This window comes from Sceloporus occidentalis, unplaced genomic scaffold (genome assembly GCF_023333645.1).
Source record: "Sceloporus occidentalis isolate IW3139 unplaced genomic scaffold, rSceOcc1.0.p SCAF_6, whole genome shotgun sequence".
Classification (NCBI taxonomy): domain Eukaryota; kingdom Metazoa; phylum Chordata; class Lepidosauria; order Squamata; family Phrynosomatidae; genus Sceloporus; species Sceloporus occidentalis.
Genome location: NW_028316986.1, coordinates 14,059,847 through 14,077,144, shown reverse-complemented (window position 1 = coordinate 14,077,144; position 17,298 = coordinate 14,059,847). Strand labels below are relative to the sequence as shown.

General features: G+C 41.2%; 2 protein-coding genes across 8 annotated transcripts in view; one reads left to right on the top strand and one right to left on the bottom strand.

The window, feature by feature from the left end:
- EML6 (EMAP like 6) overlaps positions 1–13,667 on the top strand; it is a 194,780-nt gene extending 181,113 nt beyond the window's left edge. For 2 of the 4 annotated variants that reach the window (XM_089528905.1, XM_089528904.1), the window contains 8 exons: positions 384–498; positions 2,304–2,492; positions 6,361–6,533; positions 7,408–7,570; positions 9,045–9,148; positions 9,400–9,553; positions 10,043–10,143; positions 12,862–13,667. In XM_089528905.1, the coding sequence (XP_089385031.1) occupies positions 384–498; positions 2,304–2,492; positions 6,361–6,533; positions 7,408–7,570; positions 9,045–9,148; positions 9,400–9,553; positions 10,043–10,143; positions 12,862–12,928 (1,066 nt within the window). In that variant the 3' untranslated portion in view covers positions 12,929–13,667. Of the gene's footprint in view, positions 1–383; positions 499–2,303; positions 2,493–6,360; positions 6,534–7,407; positions 7,571–9,044; positions 9,149–9,399; positions 9,554–10,042; positions 10,144–11,111 lie in introns of all 4 variants that reach the window. The other 2 variants (XM_089528907.1, XM_089528906.1) reach the window with 1 other exon arrangement.
- A 1,483-nt stretch (positions 13,668–15,150) lies between these two features.
- The window catches only part of RTN4 (reticulon 4), an 85,508-nt gene continuing 83,360 nt past the window's right edge, over positions 15,151–17,298 (bottom strand). For all 4 annotated transcript variants that reach the window (XM_089528908.1, XM_089528909.1, XM_089528910.1 and 1 more), the window contains one exon: positions 15,151–16,290. In XM_089528908.1, coding sequence (XP_089385034.1) covers positions 16,248–16,290 — 43 coding nt within the window. In that variant the 3' untranslated portion in view covers positions 15,151–16,247. The remainder of the gene's footprint in view (positions 16,291–17,298) is intronic.

Sequence of the window (17,298 nt, the reverse complement as noted above, 5' to 3'; positions counted from 1 at the left end):
AATTAATCTATACTTGGTTACATGTACCCTAAAGTTGATGTCCATGTGTTTGATAACCTAGAAACCATTCCTGAGGTTGGAGTCCCACGGCTGCTTCCTTTTCAGACAAAGAGAAAAAGGCTATCTTTTTGATGGAAGGGGAAGTGACCTCAGAAGCTAAAAAGGAAGCAAAAGGCCTAAGAACATAAATCCAAAATACTGCACCTAGTATCTCATTGCCCCATTAATTGTTCCATACAAGCATTGATGCCACTATGCTTCCTGTATTTAGATGCTGTGCGGACATTGCAGAAACCCTGTAGTCATCCTGCAGCAAAACAATGGGGACTTGGGCAATTGCAATTCCAGATCCTAAAGAACATCCTGCATGCTTTTTTTTTCAGTACAAAAGAAGGAGGTGCCGTGAAACTTTGGGATCAAGAGATGAAGCGCTGCCGAGCATTTCAGCTTGAGACAGGACAGATTGTGGAGTGTGTACGTTCAGTGTGCCGAGGAAAAGTAAGTGAGATACACAAAGCATTCAGTTAAGATTTAGACATGTGTAGCTGTACTGGCATGTGTGTAGCTGTACTTACATGTGTACTGTACTGTACTGGAACAGCTACTAAGGAAGATCAAGGATGAAAGTGCAAAGGCAGGCTTACTTTTGAACATAAAGAAAACAAAAATAATGACCACCCTAGGCAATGAAGAAATTGAAATCGTAAAAGAGTTATCATACCTGGGATCAAACATTGATAGAAATGGGCAGCCAGGAAATCAGAAGAAGATTTAAGAATGGGAAGAGTGGCTATGAAAGAACTAGAAAAGATCGTAACATGCAAAGGTATACAACTAAACACAAAAGTTAGAATCGTACAAGCCATGGTATTCTCTAGTACCATGTATGGATGTGAGAGCTGGACAGTTAAGAAAGAAGATAGGAGGAAAATCAATTCATTCCGGATGTGGTGCTGGAGAAGAGTGCTGAGGATCCCATGGATAGCCAAAAAGACAAACAAATGGGTCCTAGAGCACATCAAGCCAGAGATCTCCCTAGAAGCCAAGATGACAAAACTTAGGCTGTCGTACTTCGGACACATCATGGGAAGGGAGGACTCATCGAAAAAAATAATGATGCTAGGAAAGATGGAGGGAAGCAGAAAGAGAGGGAGGCTGCATGCTAGATGGATGGACTCTCTTAAGGAGGTCACAGGTATGACATTGCAGGACCTAAGCAAAGCAGTGGAGGTCACAGAGTCTTGGAGATGTCGCATCCACAGGGTCACTATGGGTCGCGATTGACTCAAGGGCAGTTAACAACAACAACAAAGCTGTACTGGCAGAAAAAGATTTCCACACTTCCACACATTCAAAAGCAACCCTTTCAACTCATTGAAACTCCTCCACAGAGGGCTAGGGGACCTCACTGGGTGGGGTAAGCTGTGATGCCAGATGGAGTGAGAATGGAGGCTTTTTCCATGAGTGAAACTCTTTGCTGGTGGAAAGCAGAACGAGGATCCAAGCCCATATGTACTGTCTGGTATCTCACATTGTTTTTCTCCTTTGTTATTCTTGTACTGGGTGCCTGAAAGGACTAAAAGAAACTGATCAGGTGGCTGTCACGTAAACCAAGTGCTGTGTGTTTTCATAAGGAGGCTGGATAGCTACAGTGTGTATGGCTAGGCAGATGCCTTGAGGCAGAGAGTTGTGAATGGCATTGTGCAACTTCATCATGAGTGAATGTCTGTGGCATCCAGCCACAGATGGAGCCACATACCATGGACTGGTATTGGGGAATGAAAATATGGTAAAATACATGCAGTCACTTCATGGTAAAAGCACATATATATCCTGTCAAAGACAGCTTAGAAAGGGTCTGTTCCTGCATTACAGCAGCTGTTCAGTGGCTCCCCCTTATGGTTTCATCTAATGCCACATTAAAATGCTATTTAATAGTGAAGTTAATTGGAAGGGTCTGACAAATTATTACTTCCCACCACAAGATAAATTTGGCATGCCTATTAAACACACACATGCTGCCTTTTTTAAAAAAGAAATTTTCTAAAGATGGGGTTATGTTTATTTAATTCAAGAGTAAAACAGTTATAATTTGGGCAATAACTAGTTTGTTATACATCTTTAGTTATAAACTGTTGCATTAGAAAAGCCAAGGTCAGCAATGATTACAAGCTCAGCAATGTTCCTGTCTTCCTTGCCATCCTCTCTTTCAATATGACAAAATAAATATTTAATTCCGATTCAGTGCCTTTCCATGCATTATGTTTACTAACTCTACATGATTTTGTTTCAACTGTAAACAGGGCAAAATATTAGTGGGGACCAAAGATGGTGAAATCCTTGAAGTTGGAGAAAAAAATGGTGCTTCTAATCTTCTGATTGACAGCCACATGGAAGGAGAGATTTGGGGCTTGGCAACTCATCCCTCCAAGGATATCTTTATCTCTGCTAGTAATGATGGAACTGCAAGAATCTGGGATCTTTGTGACAAGGTAAGAGGTGTTTTCTATCTGACTTCACAAAGAAATGTTTTATATTATATTTATGTATTATACGTTTATATATTAATATTTATATTATAAATCACTCAGCAGTCTTCAAAGGCAATTAACATATGCAGGCACATTGGGGTCCTCACTTCCAGCCAGTGAAGAAATACAGAATGAAGAAAGCCATCATTCCTTCTCTGGCTATGTGCAGCATCTTCAGCTTGTGTGGGCTAGTGCAAGAAGACCTAGCTTGAGAACAGGGCTCTCCAGATGAACTGGGAGGTTTCTTTTCTGGTCTACTTGGGGACCATAAAAATGCCTCACAGTGTTACCAGCCCAGCAATCACTTAAGATCCTGCCTGTATCACTCTTCTTTTTCATTCTTTAATTTGTTTTTCTTAGGTGATGCCTGGTCTCCCCTCCCCTCAGTGGTATTCTTCATTCTTTTTGTCATAATGTCCTTGTTGGTATTTGAGCATTGGGCAGCATCCAGTTTGGGGAAAAATAGGGGCTTAGATAATAATAATAATAATAATAATAATTATTATTATTATTATTATTATTATTAGTATTTTCCTGCCTCTCCCAGGTGGATCAAGGCAGGATTACAATATACAAATACAAATCACAACAATAAAAACAGCAATATAGTACAATAGAATATAAAAATAGATAACAATTAAAAACGATACTATGAAAGCAAAAGAGGAGAGAGATGTTTCAATCTAGGTCAAAGAGGTAGAAGAATATGTCTTCTAAAAGATCAGGTGGGTAAGCTCGCCAGAAGAGATCCATCTTAACTGCCCAGCATCAGACTGATGGTATGCTCCACTAGGCTATATCCTCCCCAAGTGCTCAGTCTACCTATTATCAGGCACAGTGCCTTCCCCCTGCCCCACAGAGTGGCCAGGCAGCCGGCAGCTGAACCCTAGCTGCCAACTTCAGAAAGAGGATGCCCTCCTTCTGGATCTCCAGAGCATCCCCAGGAGGTCCAGGAGAATGCATATTCCTTGTAGACAACTGTGGCCTAGCTGCCCCTTGTCTTAGCCTCTCCGGACCACTGAGTGGTCTAGTGTGTGTGTGTGTGTGTGTGTGTGTGTGTGTGTGCCCAGCCTGACAACAGGCTGTTTGGGGTGGGAGTCATGAAATCACAACCAAAAAGGTTCATATGCAACACTAATTGAAAATCATGCCTGTACACATCACTTCAAGATGCAAGCCAGGATCTGTGTGACCATCTTCCTTACTTTGTGGAGGAGCGAGATCTTGAGGCAGAATAATTCAGAGACACGTTTAGGTCAGGGGCTGTCAGAGTTGCTTCATTACCAGGTGACTCGTCAACCAAACCGTGGATTATGCCCATGTGGAATCCCATACCCTGCCATCCCATAGACAAGCCAGAGTGGGTTGTTTGACATTTGTTGCTCTTTGCTATTCCAAGGATCTAACAGTTGTAAACTGGTTTTCTTCTTATTCTTTCCTTGCCCTCTGCCTGTTGGCCCCAGAAAGAGCTTCTAGTATTAATATTAAGAAGCATTTTTTAAAAAAACTTGCTTCTGCTGAGAATCAAAGAGTTTGAATCAATTGTTCCTGCCAGCATTCTGTTATGTTGTTGTTGTTGTTGTTGTTGTTGTGGGCTTTCAAGTCATTTTGGCATATGGTGATCCTATTGTGGGGTTTTCATGGCAAAATTTGTTCAGAGGACATTTGCCATTGCCTTCCCCTGAGGCTGAGATCATGTGACTTGACCAAGGTCACCCAGTGGACAATCTGGGAATTGAACCCTGGTCTCCAGAGTCTTAGGCCAATACTCAAATTAGTACACTGCACTGGCTGTATTATGTGTGTATAACTTCTGTTTTGGATGGAATCCAGAGAGCTATATATTTGTCCCAACAATCTGTCCAAGAGCTTCTCACTGCAGTTGTCTCACTCCAGTATCTTCTGATGTTGTTGCTTATTGGAAGAGAAGACGGGGAGACAACTCAGTCCATGAAGACCTGGGTCCTCTGAGCACCTGGGGAAAAGAAAGGCAGGTGCAGACCATTTTAGTGCACATCTTTGTTTCTTCCACCCATGACTAAGCTGAATCCAGCTGCTTCTCTGTGGGGTGGAATTGCCTCCCCCTCCCTCCTGTGACAACCACAGGTGCTCCTCCTGGGCCTTGACAGCTGTCAAGGAATGGGAGAGTGAGGAACTGCAGTTGTGGAGTTACACACTGATGTACGATCTTGGCTTTGTCATTACATTGTTTTCATCAAGCTATTCTGTGGCACTGTATGATGCCTTATTAAATATCATTCCAATCCAACTGAGGGCTAAAGCAAGTTTCCCCATCATGGCTCCATAGCTGTATGCTGGATCAAGTGCACAAAAAGTAGTTGTGTGTAGTTTCTAGCCTTATCCAGCTTCTGAGCCTGGCCCTGCATCCTTGTTGCCCCAGTAATAGTAGCAACAGTTAGCTTTTTGGAATAGGAAAGAGAGGTATGGATTCTACCCAGGCCACAAATGTGCACATTTCCCCCAACAAATAGTTGCTTGGTGTTTTTACTGATTGTCTGACTGATGCTGCATGTTCTTGTGTAGGCAGATAGGAACATAAAATCATAGAATTGGAAGCGACCGCAAGGGCCATCCAGTCCAACCCCCTGCCATGCAGGAAATCTAAATCAAACCATCTTTGTTCCACTGTCGAACAGCCCTTACTGTTAGGAAGTTCCTCCTAATGTTGAGGTGGAATCTCTTTTCCTGTAGCTTGCATCCATTGCTCCAAGTCCTAGTCTCTGGAGCAGCAGAAAACAAGCTAGCTCCCTCCTCAGTATGACATCCCATCAAGTATTTAAACAGGGCTATCATATCACCTCTTAACCTTCTCTTCCCCAGGCTAAACATCCCCAGCTCCCTAAGTCGTTCCTCATAGGACATGGTTTCCAGACCCTTCACCATTTTAGTCGCCCTCCTTTGGACACATGGCTCCAGTTTCTCAACATCCTTTTTAAATTGTGGTGCCCAGAACTGGACACAGTATTCCAGGTGGGGCCTGACCAGAGCAGAATAGAGTGGGACTATTACTTCCCTTGATCTAGACATTATACTTCTATTGATGCAGCCTAAAATCGCATTGGCCTTTTTAGCTGCCACATCGCACTGTTCACTCATGTTCAATTTGTGGTCCACTTAGACTCTCAGATCCCTTTCACACGTAATCTCATTCAGGCAGGTGTCACCCATCCTATATCTGTTCATTTCATTTTTCCACCCTAAGTACAATACCTTACATTTTTCTGAGTTGAAATTCGTTTTGTTAGCTTTGGCCCAGCTTTCTAAACTGTTAAGGTCATTCTGAAGTTTGATCCTGTCCTCCGGGGTATTAGCTACACCTCCTAATTTGGTGTCATCTGCAAATTTGATAAGTATGCCCCCAATTATGTCATCCAAGTCATTGATAAAGATGTTGAATAGCACTGGGCCCAGGACAGAGCCCCGTGGGACCCCACTGGTCACTTCTCTCCAGGATGAAAAGGAGCCATTATTGAGCACCCTTTGGGTTTGGCCGGTCAACCAATTACAGATCCATGTAACAGTTACGTTGTCTAGCCCACATTTCACTAGATTGTTTGCAAGAATGTCATGGGGAACCCTGTCAAAAGCCTTACTGAAATCAAGATATACTATATCCACAGCATTCCCTTCATCTAACAAGCTGGTAATTTTATTAAAAAAGAGAGATTAGATTTGTCTGGCATGACTTCTTTCTCTGAAACCCATGATGACTTTTTGTGAGTAATATGCATTGAATTTAGTACAACAAGAAGTATGAGTCATAAGTCATTTAAACCATTATTTAAAATATTCCAATTCTGATGTACAGAAACTTCTGAACAAAGTGAATCTGGGACATGCTGCCAGGTGTGCAGCCTACAGTCCTGATGGTGAGATGGTTGCCATTGGCATGAAGAATGGAGAATTTATCATTTTACTTGTGAACAGCCTTAAAGTTTGGGGCAAAAAGAGAGACCGGAAGTCTGCTATCCAGGACATCAGGTAGTGACCCTAGAATTGAAGACATTGTTGAGGATATACAACAGCTTTGTTCATTTCAGCATCTTTGTACACCATTTGACTACTTATCACATAATGGCTTGCAATTGAATGGGAAAACTGACTCCATTGAGAAATGTTGCATGGGTAGTTGCACTAATAGATTCCTAAAACCAACAAATATTGAGGCTCGTAAAAGAGTAGTAACATAACCATTCTCAAATAACACTCAATGGCCTTTGCCCAACCATATAGGGTACTTCCAGATACCCTGCTGTTCCCCATTTATGTCCTCCCTTTCTGAATCAAGAGAGCTCTCATCAAGGCCAATAGAGATTACCTCAATAAGTAATGTGACTCATTTGGAGGACCTAATCTAAGAGAGCTTTCCTTGCTCAGATATTGTCATTGGTGAACAAAACCCATACAACAGAAATATGAATAGGCAAATATTCCACACCACTTAACAGTATATTGAAAAAGAAATCCTTTTTTAAAAAAATGATTTAAAAATTGCACTTGAATTGAATATTTTTAATCACACACTGTATATTTTATGTTTTCCTCTGTTTATAAACTAAATGAAAACTCTTCATTGATTAGAATGTGTTTCTGATTTCAAAGTGGCTTTCGAAATCTACATTAACATTTTTAAGAACTGTTATGCCAGGAATGAAAGACACTCTTAGCATCAGTTGTTAAACATTGTAGGCAATGTCAAGTTTCTTGGTGGCTATAGCATAAGCAATAGGAAAGATTACTTTAATGTAAACATACAGTAAGCAGTCTTACCCAAGTAAAGAACACTCCTTGGCTGTCATTGTTCACAATGAAGCACCACCTTAAACTATTCTCTTTTGCATGTTTTGCTATCTAGGATCAGCCCTGATAATCGATTTTTGGCAGTGGGTTCACAGGAACATACCGTTGACTTCTACGACCTAACCCAAGGCACAACATTGAACCGGATAGGCTATTGTAAAGACATCCCAAGCTTTGTCATTCAGATGGATTTTTCAGCAGACAGCAAATACATTCAGGTCAGCTTATGCAATTGTTGAGGTTATTGTTAATTTTCCTTCTTTTTCTAAAAGAGAGTCTGGCATCCTGACTTGAAAATTTGTAGGTGGCTGACTGTCCTGGATAGAATAAATGAAATGGAACCTTAACTTCAAGGTTCATAATTGAAGAGAGGCAAGGAGAGAAGATTGTGCAGAAACATAGCTGAATTTGCATTTCTTAGGTCTAGATGTTGCTATTGTAATATTTGAGATACAGATATTCATACAGTAATGAGATTCAGTGGGGGGGGGAAGCTTATTGGGAGGAAGATTAAGATAGAGTCCAGATGTCAAAGCCCCCAGGGTTCATACTTAGACTGCCTGCTGATTTGGTTCATGAAACAAATACCATAAGACCAGTTGGCAATCCTTGAAACTAAATCCCTCAAATGTTTAAACATTCATAAATTAATCATACACCCACTATAATATTATCCTAATTTTATCCTGTATGTACAACACAGTTTGTTGTTGTTGTTGTGTGCCTTCAAGTCATTTCTGACATATGAAAACCCTATCGCAGGGTTTTCTTGGCAATATTTGTTCAGAGGAGGTTTGCCATTGCCTTCCCCTGAAGCTGAGAGTATGTGACTTACCCATGTTTAGTGCAATCCTAAGGCAAATCTATCATGTGGTGTTTGTCAAGATTTGCTCAGAGGGGAGGTTGCCTTTGCCTTTTCTCTGAGACTGAGAGAAAGTGACTTGCGTAAATGGGTTTCCCATTGGGTTTCCATGAATGAACAGGGATTCAAACTCTGGTTTCCAGACTCATAATCCATCACTCAAACCACTACACCATCCTGTCTGTCTGTCTGCCTGTCTGTCTGTAATCTTCACAGTGTACAGTCCACCCTCTGTATTAGCGGACTTGCTATCCACAGATTTAACCACCTGCGGACAGCAAGCCCTGTTTTTCTTAATGGTGGTGCATGCATGCGATAGCGCTGCCATTAATAAAAACGGACTTGAACATGTGCAGATTTTGGTATGCATGGGGGGTCTAGAATGGATCCCCCTCGGATATGGAGGTCCGCCTGTATTATTAGAATGATCTGCAAATCTAGTTAATTGAGCAGCAGCTGGAATGCTCAGTAGTTATACACTGTCAATACACACACACACACACACACACACACACAATCAGCCCTCCATATCCACTGATTTTTTATCCATGGATTCAAGCATTTATGGCTTGAAAATATTTTTAAAAAATTTAAATTCCAAAAAGCAAACCTTGATTTTGCCATTTTATATAAGGGACACCATTTCACTATGCCATTGTTTTTAATGGAACGTGAACATTTCAAATTCCTTGAAATTATATTTTATATAACAAGATGGAGTCAATGCAGAAACAATCACAAACTTGACAGCTGAAGGGAAGATGCTAGAAATGGGGTATAAATATTTCAACACCATTCATATAATCATTGTGATGTTTTTCCTACCTCAGGTATCAACTGGTGCCTACAAACGCCAAGTCCATGAGGTGCCATTAGGCAAGCAAGTGACAGATACAGCACTGATTGGGAAGATCACTTGGGCCACTTGGACAAGGTGACACAACACAAATCGCAAAATTGCCCTATGATTTAGATACAAAAGACGCAGGTTTGTGGGTGGTAAGAGCTGAAGGAAATGAGCAATGGGTGAGGGCTTCATCTATTCTGGATGATGGGATTTCAGTCACAAAATACACTTCTCCTCCTTCCCTAGGTCTATTTGCTGGAGAGTCTTTTAGATTTAAATCATCTTAATTATCATCTACCTTATTAACTTTTTCCTTTCATTTTCCCACTTTGAAACAGCATCCTTGGGGATGAAGTCATTGGCATTTGGCCCCGAAATGCTGATAAAGCAGACGTCAACTGTGCCTGTGTGAGCCATGCTGGCTTAAACATCATCTCTGGAGATGATTTTGGATTAGTCAAACTCTTTGACTTCCCATGCACTGAAAAATTTGTAAGTCAGATTTTGCATGCTATGTATGTTTATGGGTCCATCAAACAATTTTGTAGCTTAAGAACAGAACATGGGAAAGATACCCACTCTCTGGAGGATTATTGGAGTAGAGGATTCTTGGAGTTAAATAACATTTGCAAACTCTGATTCTACAAAGTACCCAGATGTCCTTGACCAGTATAATTGGCATTTGTGTCCTAAGAAGAAGACTACGTGTGTGAAAGTCAATTTGTCTGTTGATTTATGATCACTCCATGAATTTCTTAGGCTTTTCGTAGGCAAGGAGTACTCAGAGGTGGTTTTGCCAGTTCCTTCCTCTGAAATACAGCCTGGCACTCATTAGTGGTCTCCTATCTGAATACAAACCAGGGCTGAGTCTGTTTAGCTTCCAAGAACAGACAGGATTTGTTGCATTTAGGATATTTAGACTCTAAAAATACATGTTATGAGTGCTTCTTGTTAGACATCTCTTTTTTCTGTTCCCAACAGGCCAAACATAAACGTTACTTTGGCCATTCTGCACATGTAACCAACATCCGCTTTTCTCATGATGACAAGTATGTTATCAGCACAGGAGGAGATGACTGCAGGTAACTCTTTCATTGTATAAACATGGAATTCATTGGGTGTTGTGTCTAGAAGGTGGGAAAGCAATGTTAAATTTTTAAACAATTAATTCCATAATCTATTTGAAAGATGAAGCCATACAACTTACTGGGTATTCCTTACTAAATCTCTGTTAGGCTAGCCTACCTACAAAGGGTGTTGTGAGGCAAAAATGTTTCTTTGGCTTCCAGCGGGAAGGGAGGAAAATAATGAGATAACAAATGCATAAGCCAGACACTAATTGGGAAACTACTCAAGTGGCCATATGTAATAGAAGGTGTTACCCCAAAATGTTGAGGCAGTTCTCAGTTGCCCTAGAGGGTAGGACCAGGTCTAATGGCTTGAAATTACAGAAGGATAGAATCATAGAGTTGGAAGAGACCACAAGGGCCATCCAGTCCAACCCCCTGCCATGCAGAAACTCTCAGTCAAAGCATCCCCGACAGATGGCCATCCAGCCTCTGCTTAAAGACCTCTAAGGAAGGAGACTCCAACACTCTCCATTGAGGGAGTGTGTTCCACTGTCGAACAGCCCTTACTTCTCAGGAAGTTCCTCCTAATGTTGAGCTGGAATCTCTTTTCCTGGAGCTTGCATCCATTGTTCTGGGTCCTGTTCTCTGATTTTGACTGAACTTCTTGATGGTAACAGTGGTTCTGCAGTGGTACCAGTTGCCTAGAGAGGTGGTGGGGTCTCCTTCTCTGGACATGTTCAAAACAATCCTGCATTGAGCCAGTGAGTTTGACTCTATAGCCCATGGGGCCCTCCAAAACGATTCTATTCTATGGTTTTATGTGATTCTAATTATCCCTCTCAAACCATGGTAGGAAAGCTATGTGTCCATTTGTGGGTATCAAACCTTGGTGTGGCTCTGTTGTTCATTCAGACGACCACAGCATTGATTTCAGCTACAGCTCTGTGTACAGATAATTCTTCCCCTTTCTTTCTTTCCAGTGTGTTTGTATGGCGATGCCTCTGAAGTCAGTTCTCCCTGGTGTCACTCTTACTACCATGCCATATGAGTGCCAAACTGTGGACATTAAGGAATGCCTTCCAAGAGCTCAGCACCTGGCTGTGTTAAACATTGCATTGATTTACACATCTGTGAAATCTACATGCAGTTTAGTTGGATGCCACACTGAGCTCCTGTTGTGCAACCATTGGGAATTAAAACATTTGGTCTTTAGCCTAAACCAGGGTTGGGGGATCTGTGGTCCTCCGGATGTGGTTGGAATCTATCTCCCATCAGGTTCAGTCAGCAGGACCAGTGGTCAGTGATGATCACAGTTGTAGTCCAACACAGCTTGAGGACCACACATTATACGGTTCAGAGGGCATTAAATCTATCTTGCCAAATTAATTACACAAATTTATCTAACTTAGCACTTTGTGGAAACTACGTTAGTCATGTTTTAAAAATATACATTAACAGTGCAATCCTATGCATGTCTACTCAGACGTAAACATCATCATTTTAAATGGGGCTTATTCCTAGGTGTGTCTAGGAGTACAGCCCAAGACTTTTCAAACAAGCCCTTTCAAACCCTTATTTGTTGAGGAATGTGGACCAAGCCTTATTTGGGTAATGGGTATTTTTTTATTTATTTTAAAAATTACAGTGTCGGCTATCCCCCAAGATTAAAATTTTTAAAATAATTGCATTTGCCACTTTTCAGTGAAGTGCCTTTTGAAAGCTTTTCTGGTAGTGCGGGATGACACTTTTCTTCTTGCCAGTCTCTGCTTTCTATCCACGGTGCTACAACTTACCTAGCTGAGGAGGGCTGTCAAAGTCATTTTCTTCCCTTTGATACACATATCCAACTGTTTTTTGTCTTAATATTTTAACTGAATCTCAAGTAGTTCCTTTAACAAAAAGGACAAAACAGATGCAGCTTAAGGCACATGCCACAGATGGTTACCAGCTAGTCAGTGGACCAGCCACATGTTGAAAGCAACCTTTAAGTGAGGTTGAAAATGAAGAATGTACATGCAGCTTATGACCACTGTTTCCTCTCCATCCCCCTCCAAAATGTTTTCCTTCTTCAGCACTTGGGTCAAGGCCTGTAACAGCAGAGATGACATGCTTAGAACTTTTCCAAGGAAAGATCACACTTCCATTTTTCCATCATGAGATGTCTCAAGGACATTTGTTTCCTTTCGTGAGTTCAGTAACAGACAACTTGGCACCCATTCAGACTCTGTCCTGGCAGAGAACCAAGTAGCTGTGGAACTTGGTTCTTTCTCCAGAGCAACCGAGTAAGAGCAGTGGTTTAGCATGTAGTTTATCAATGGCTGCTAGTTATGATGGCAATACATTACCTCCAGTATCAGTACTAGTATGTCTGTGAATACCAGCTGCTGGAGAATATAAGTCTGTGAGCTACTGCACTCACGTCTGGCTCATGCGGAAAGCCCATAGGCATCTGTAGGAACATGATAGAGGAGTAGAGAGGCCTTTGGCCTGATCCAGCAGAACTCTTCTGTCCCTGCACGAAGGTCCTAAGGTTCAGTTCCATATAACCTAGATGTAGAAGCCATAGACAGTTGTGAGAAAGGACTGAGAAGTATCTTTTCCCCAAAGAACTGCAAGGCTTGTGTTGAAGACCACCTAAAAGTAGTTGGCTGTACTCATTGGATGGCCAGTCACTGTGTAAGCAAGAATTACCAGCAGGTGCTCAAAAGATATTATTGTATTCCTTTGCAGCACATTATATACTGGAAACAGATACCTCCCCATAGAAGATGGATGGGGAGCAGGGTTAAAGGTGTAAATTACAATTGTTCTAGGAAGAGGTTTACTTGATGATCCACAATGATAAGCAGCTCACTTCAGTTTCTGGATAAAGAGAAAAAGCAAGAAGTCTTCAGAGTAGTAGAAAGGCAAATCAATGTATAAAAACACTAAAGTGCTTGAGTAAACTCAAAGAACTCCAATTTATTTATATTTATTTTATTAACGGAATATATTAATGCCTTACACTCTCTAAATTTCCAACAAATCCCTATGCAGTCTGATTTCCCCCACTATTTGTAAGCAAGATTCCTGTATTAGACAATGTAACCATATCAAGTTGGTGATGTCAGGTGGTCACCTTGTATGCCTATGTTGTAATGTTGGCCTTTCATATTGATTGTATCTTAAATTTACAGGGGAAAAACCAAGAACAACCCTGTGGTAATGAATTGCTATACCGTGAAATTGTGCAACAATATTTAACAGCAATAGTGTGTGAATGTGTGTGTGTATGTCAGGAAGCAATTTGTACTTGTTTATATGGTTTGGTTTTTAGGTACATTATGCTCAGACCAGATGCTGTATTATAATGTAAATTAAAATAGCAGTGCATGAGTTTATTTTTTAAAGGATTCAGTAAAAGATTTATGATTTGAAAGCAGCCATCTCTCAGATTTTCATTCGGCAACATCCCACGGGCCAGAAATGGCCTACCTGTATTTTGTTGTCCTACCTAACAACTAGCGATCCCAGACTGTCAAGAAACCACTCAGCTGCCAAATAGAATAAAATAAAAGCAAGTGGCTTGTTCTTTTTTGCCAAGCTTGGTTTTTTAATAATAATATGTTTTAAAAATGTAGAACTGACGTTTTTGTTCGGTCTTACTGCCAAACAAAAAACTGCCATGATGGTTGTGGATTACTTTTATCTAAAAGCATTTTATTTTACAACGCCACTGGTATCATTAAACTGAAAGCTACACAAACAGGCAAAAGTGCAAATGCCACATATCCCTTCACTACAGTTGTGCTATCCTATTTGTGATGTTGACATCTTGTTTAGTGTCATTTCTGCACCACTTCACTGACTGCCATTTGCAAGGTTGGGGAGACACAAAATGTGAGGTCACCTCATGCTTTCTGAAGTTGGGAAGGACACATGAGCTCACAGGCTGAAATCAAGCACAAGAGGGAAAGAGTCCTAGATAACAGGAGGTATTTTGTTTAACAAGGTCACCTGGGGGCTGAGGAGAACGCACCATATGTTGATTTTATTGTGTGCCTTCAAGTCATTTCTGATTTATGGTGAAACCACTTACCATGTGGTTTTCTTGACAAGATTAGTTCAGAGGTGGTTTGCCATTGCCTTCCTCTGAGGCTGAGAGCATGTGAGTTGCCCAAGGTCATCCAGTGGGTTTCATGGCTGAACCATGGTCTCCGGAGTCATATTCCAGTGCTCAAAACACTATGCCATGCTGGCTCCTCCGCCATATTTTATATTTTACTAAAAGGGATGCTTCAAACTGGACACAAAAGATCAACAACAAATTAATATTTGCCACTGAAAGGTAATCTTCCAGACACATCTACAGAGCCTGGATGTCATTCCATATCTAAATAAATGCAAAACAAGTAACCAAGATCATTCTAAATAAGCGACTAAGGTCATGTAGGGAGCCAATGTGCTGTAGTAGTTTGAATGTAGGACTACAACTCTGGACACCAGAGTTCAATTCCCTCTTGACCACGAAACCCACTGGGTGACCTTGGGCAGGTCACATGCTCTCAGCCTCGGGGGCCCGTGATGGCAAACCACCTCTGAACAAATCAGGCCAAGAAAATCCAATGATGGGGTCGCCGTAAGTCAGAAACAACTTGAAGGCACTGGGACTACAAACTTGTTTCCAGAATTCTACAGAACTGAGCCAGGGCAGTTAAAGCAGCGTCAAACCAGGTTATTGCTGCAGTGTGGATGCAGCCAGGGACTCTGCCTGGGTTTTGACAGCTGCTGGACGGTGGGATGGTTTTGGATAGAGCTCAAGGGCAAGAAAATAACTTATTAACTGTAGTATTCAGTGATGCTTATGAGCCATCCCAGGCTCTTATGGGGAGTCAATCTTGCACACCATACTTTTCCTTACGAACCATCCAGACATTCAGCAGCCAAGACAAAACAATGTTAAGATACAAGTCTCATCAGCTGTCAATTCACTCTCACACACAGCCAAAATGAGCCACTCATCTAAATACTGCAAAGCACTTAAGTCTATACGCTTTATTGATACTCGAGGGTTTTTTACATTTCACAATGCATTCCACAGACTTAGTTCAATACAGCTTAAACCGCAAGTGTATACATTTTCATTTGTAATTTCTTGCATTAACAATGTTTGAAATTCCCAAACGACATTTGCAGCTTCAGGGTGCAACCCTCTGACCCATGCACAGATGCCAAGGAGTCCGAGCACAATGAAGAACAAGCATGCTGGGTGTTCCTTGCTCTGCCTGCAAGGATCTCGGGATCACACCTCTGGAAATTCCTCCCACAGATTCAGTTTTGAGAGCCTTGTAAACTTGTTTACTCAAAATAGACTATAGATGATCTGTGCAGCATAGGTTATGGCAGAAATTGTGTAAATGTGCAGAGAAGATTGGATTTATTCATTTAATAGATGCTAGTGTTTTCTGAAAACTGAAGCTTGCATTACCATGAAGCTAAAAAAGAATCCCAGTTCAGTTCTCTGATATTCCAAGCACTGTGGAGGAGCTGGAAATCCTAAGCTGCTGTGAAACACTATATATATATATATAATTTTTATATTGGCAATTGATAAAACGGTAAAATTAAAAAGCACAATACAGCTACACTCGATACCAAAAGGGCAAGGTTTTCAAGCTTGCTTTAATGGCATATTCTTCTAAACGTCTCATTTTAGAAAACCTGCAATCAATCTACACAGACCAGAAGCGGTGCTAAACTGAAGTGTTCTCCCTGCACTTCAACTGCACTCGGCTCTCTCAAAACGCAGCAAGACTACCTTGTCCAAAGCGTAAAATGTACAGCTCTCCAATTGGTTATGTTAACCGGTGCTGCACACGGGAGAAGCAAAGAGGATTAGGTTTAAATCCATACATAGCAGCTTACAATACTCATGATGAACACACATGGCAGTCAAGAACAAGTTATTTCCCCCCCTCCAAACACTGCGTTGCTAAAAAATAAAGATCTGTGAAATTGCACTGCAATGTCAAGGTTTTGCTATTCCCTGACCCTCCCCACATAATCCAAATGAATATGCCTTCCCCTCCCCACTTAAAAGATGAAATCCTATTTTAATAAAAGTTGTTTCTGGTTCTTCATTCGGCTTTGGGCTTCAGTCCAGGGATTTTAGCTTGGATCCTGTTAAAAATAAAAACAATCCATTTGAATAGTGGTAAATTAGAGGAGTATAAATACAAATAATAATAATAAAAAATGCTTTCTCTGTTGTCCAGTGCCCTCCCATCCTTACAAGTTCATACTAAATAGTTCACAAAGCCGTGTACTAGAATGGGATGGAACAAAAAAAGACGACAAAAGTCTAGTCACTATTGACCTAAGAAATGCTTCTTAATCTTATATATTGGCTGGAATCCTGTTGGTGTCATGCACCTATGAAATTTTCCTTACACAAGTGGTTGTACTTTTTTGGTCACTGCAACACACACAAGCACCTAGCACTTTATATTTCTATACCGCTTCATAGTGAACTCAGCACACACTAAGCAGTTTACAGTGAGTTGGCCAATTGCCCCCAATAGGCGGGTACTCAATTTTACCGACCTAAGAAAGGATGGAAGGCTGAGTCAACCTTGGAGCCCCTGGGATCAAACTCACAACGTTGTGGCTGAAGTACTGGCATTTAATCACTGTGCCACCAGGACTCCACAACTGAGTTCTCCCAATGTAACCATTTCACATTAATCTAATCCTACCATTAGTCCTGAGCAGAGTAGAACCACTGAATCAACTGGATGTACCCTTGCATTTATACACCTTCAACAATGGATTCAATCAGCCTAATCTAGGGACTACCCAACAAGACTGGTTATGCAGTTGGACATTCTTGGATGAGGCCTAACTATTCATCAGTATCTTCAATGTACCAGTTTATTCACCGGGATGGCAAAAACAGCCGCCTCCTCCTCACAAAATGGAACAATAAGCAGGTACACTGACATGATATAAAATCACTTACATAATGTTAGTATTCAATAGAAAGAAGCTGTTGCACAACTACATGTAAGTACATGATGCAGATCGTTACAAGCATTATGCAGGACCACGACCAGTGTTAACCTCCCACAGAGTACAACTGAAGAAATTACAAGAAGTGCTTCCAAATAATGTTTGTCACTACCATGACCA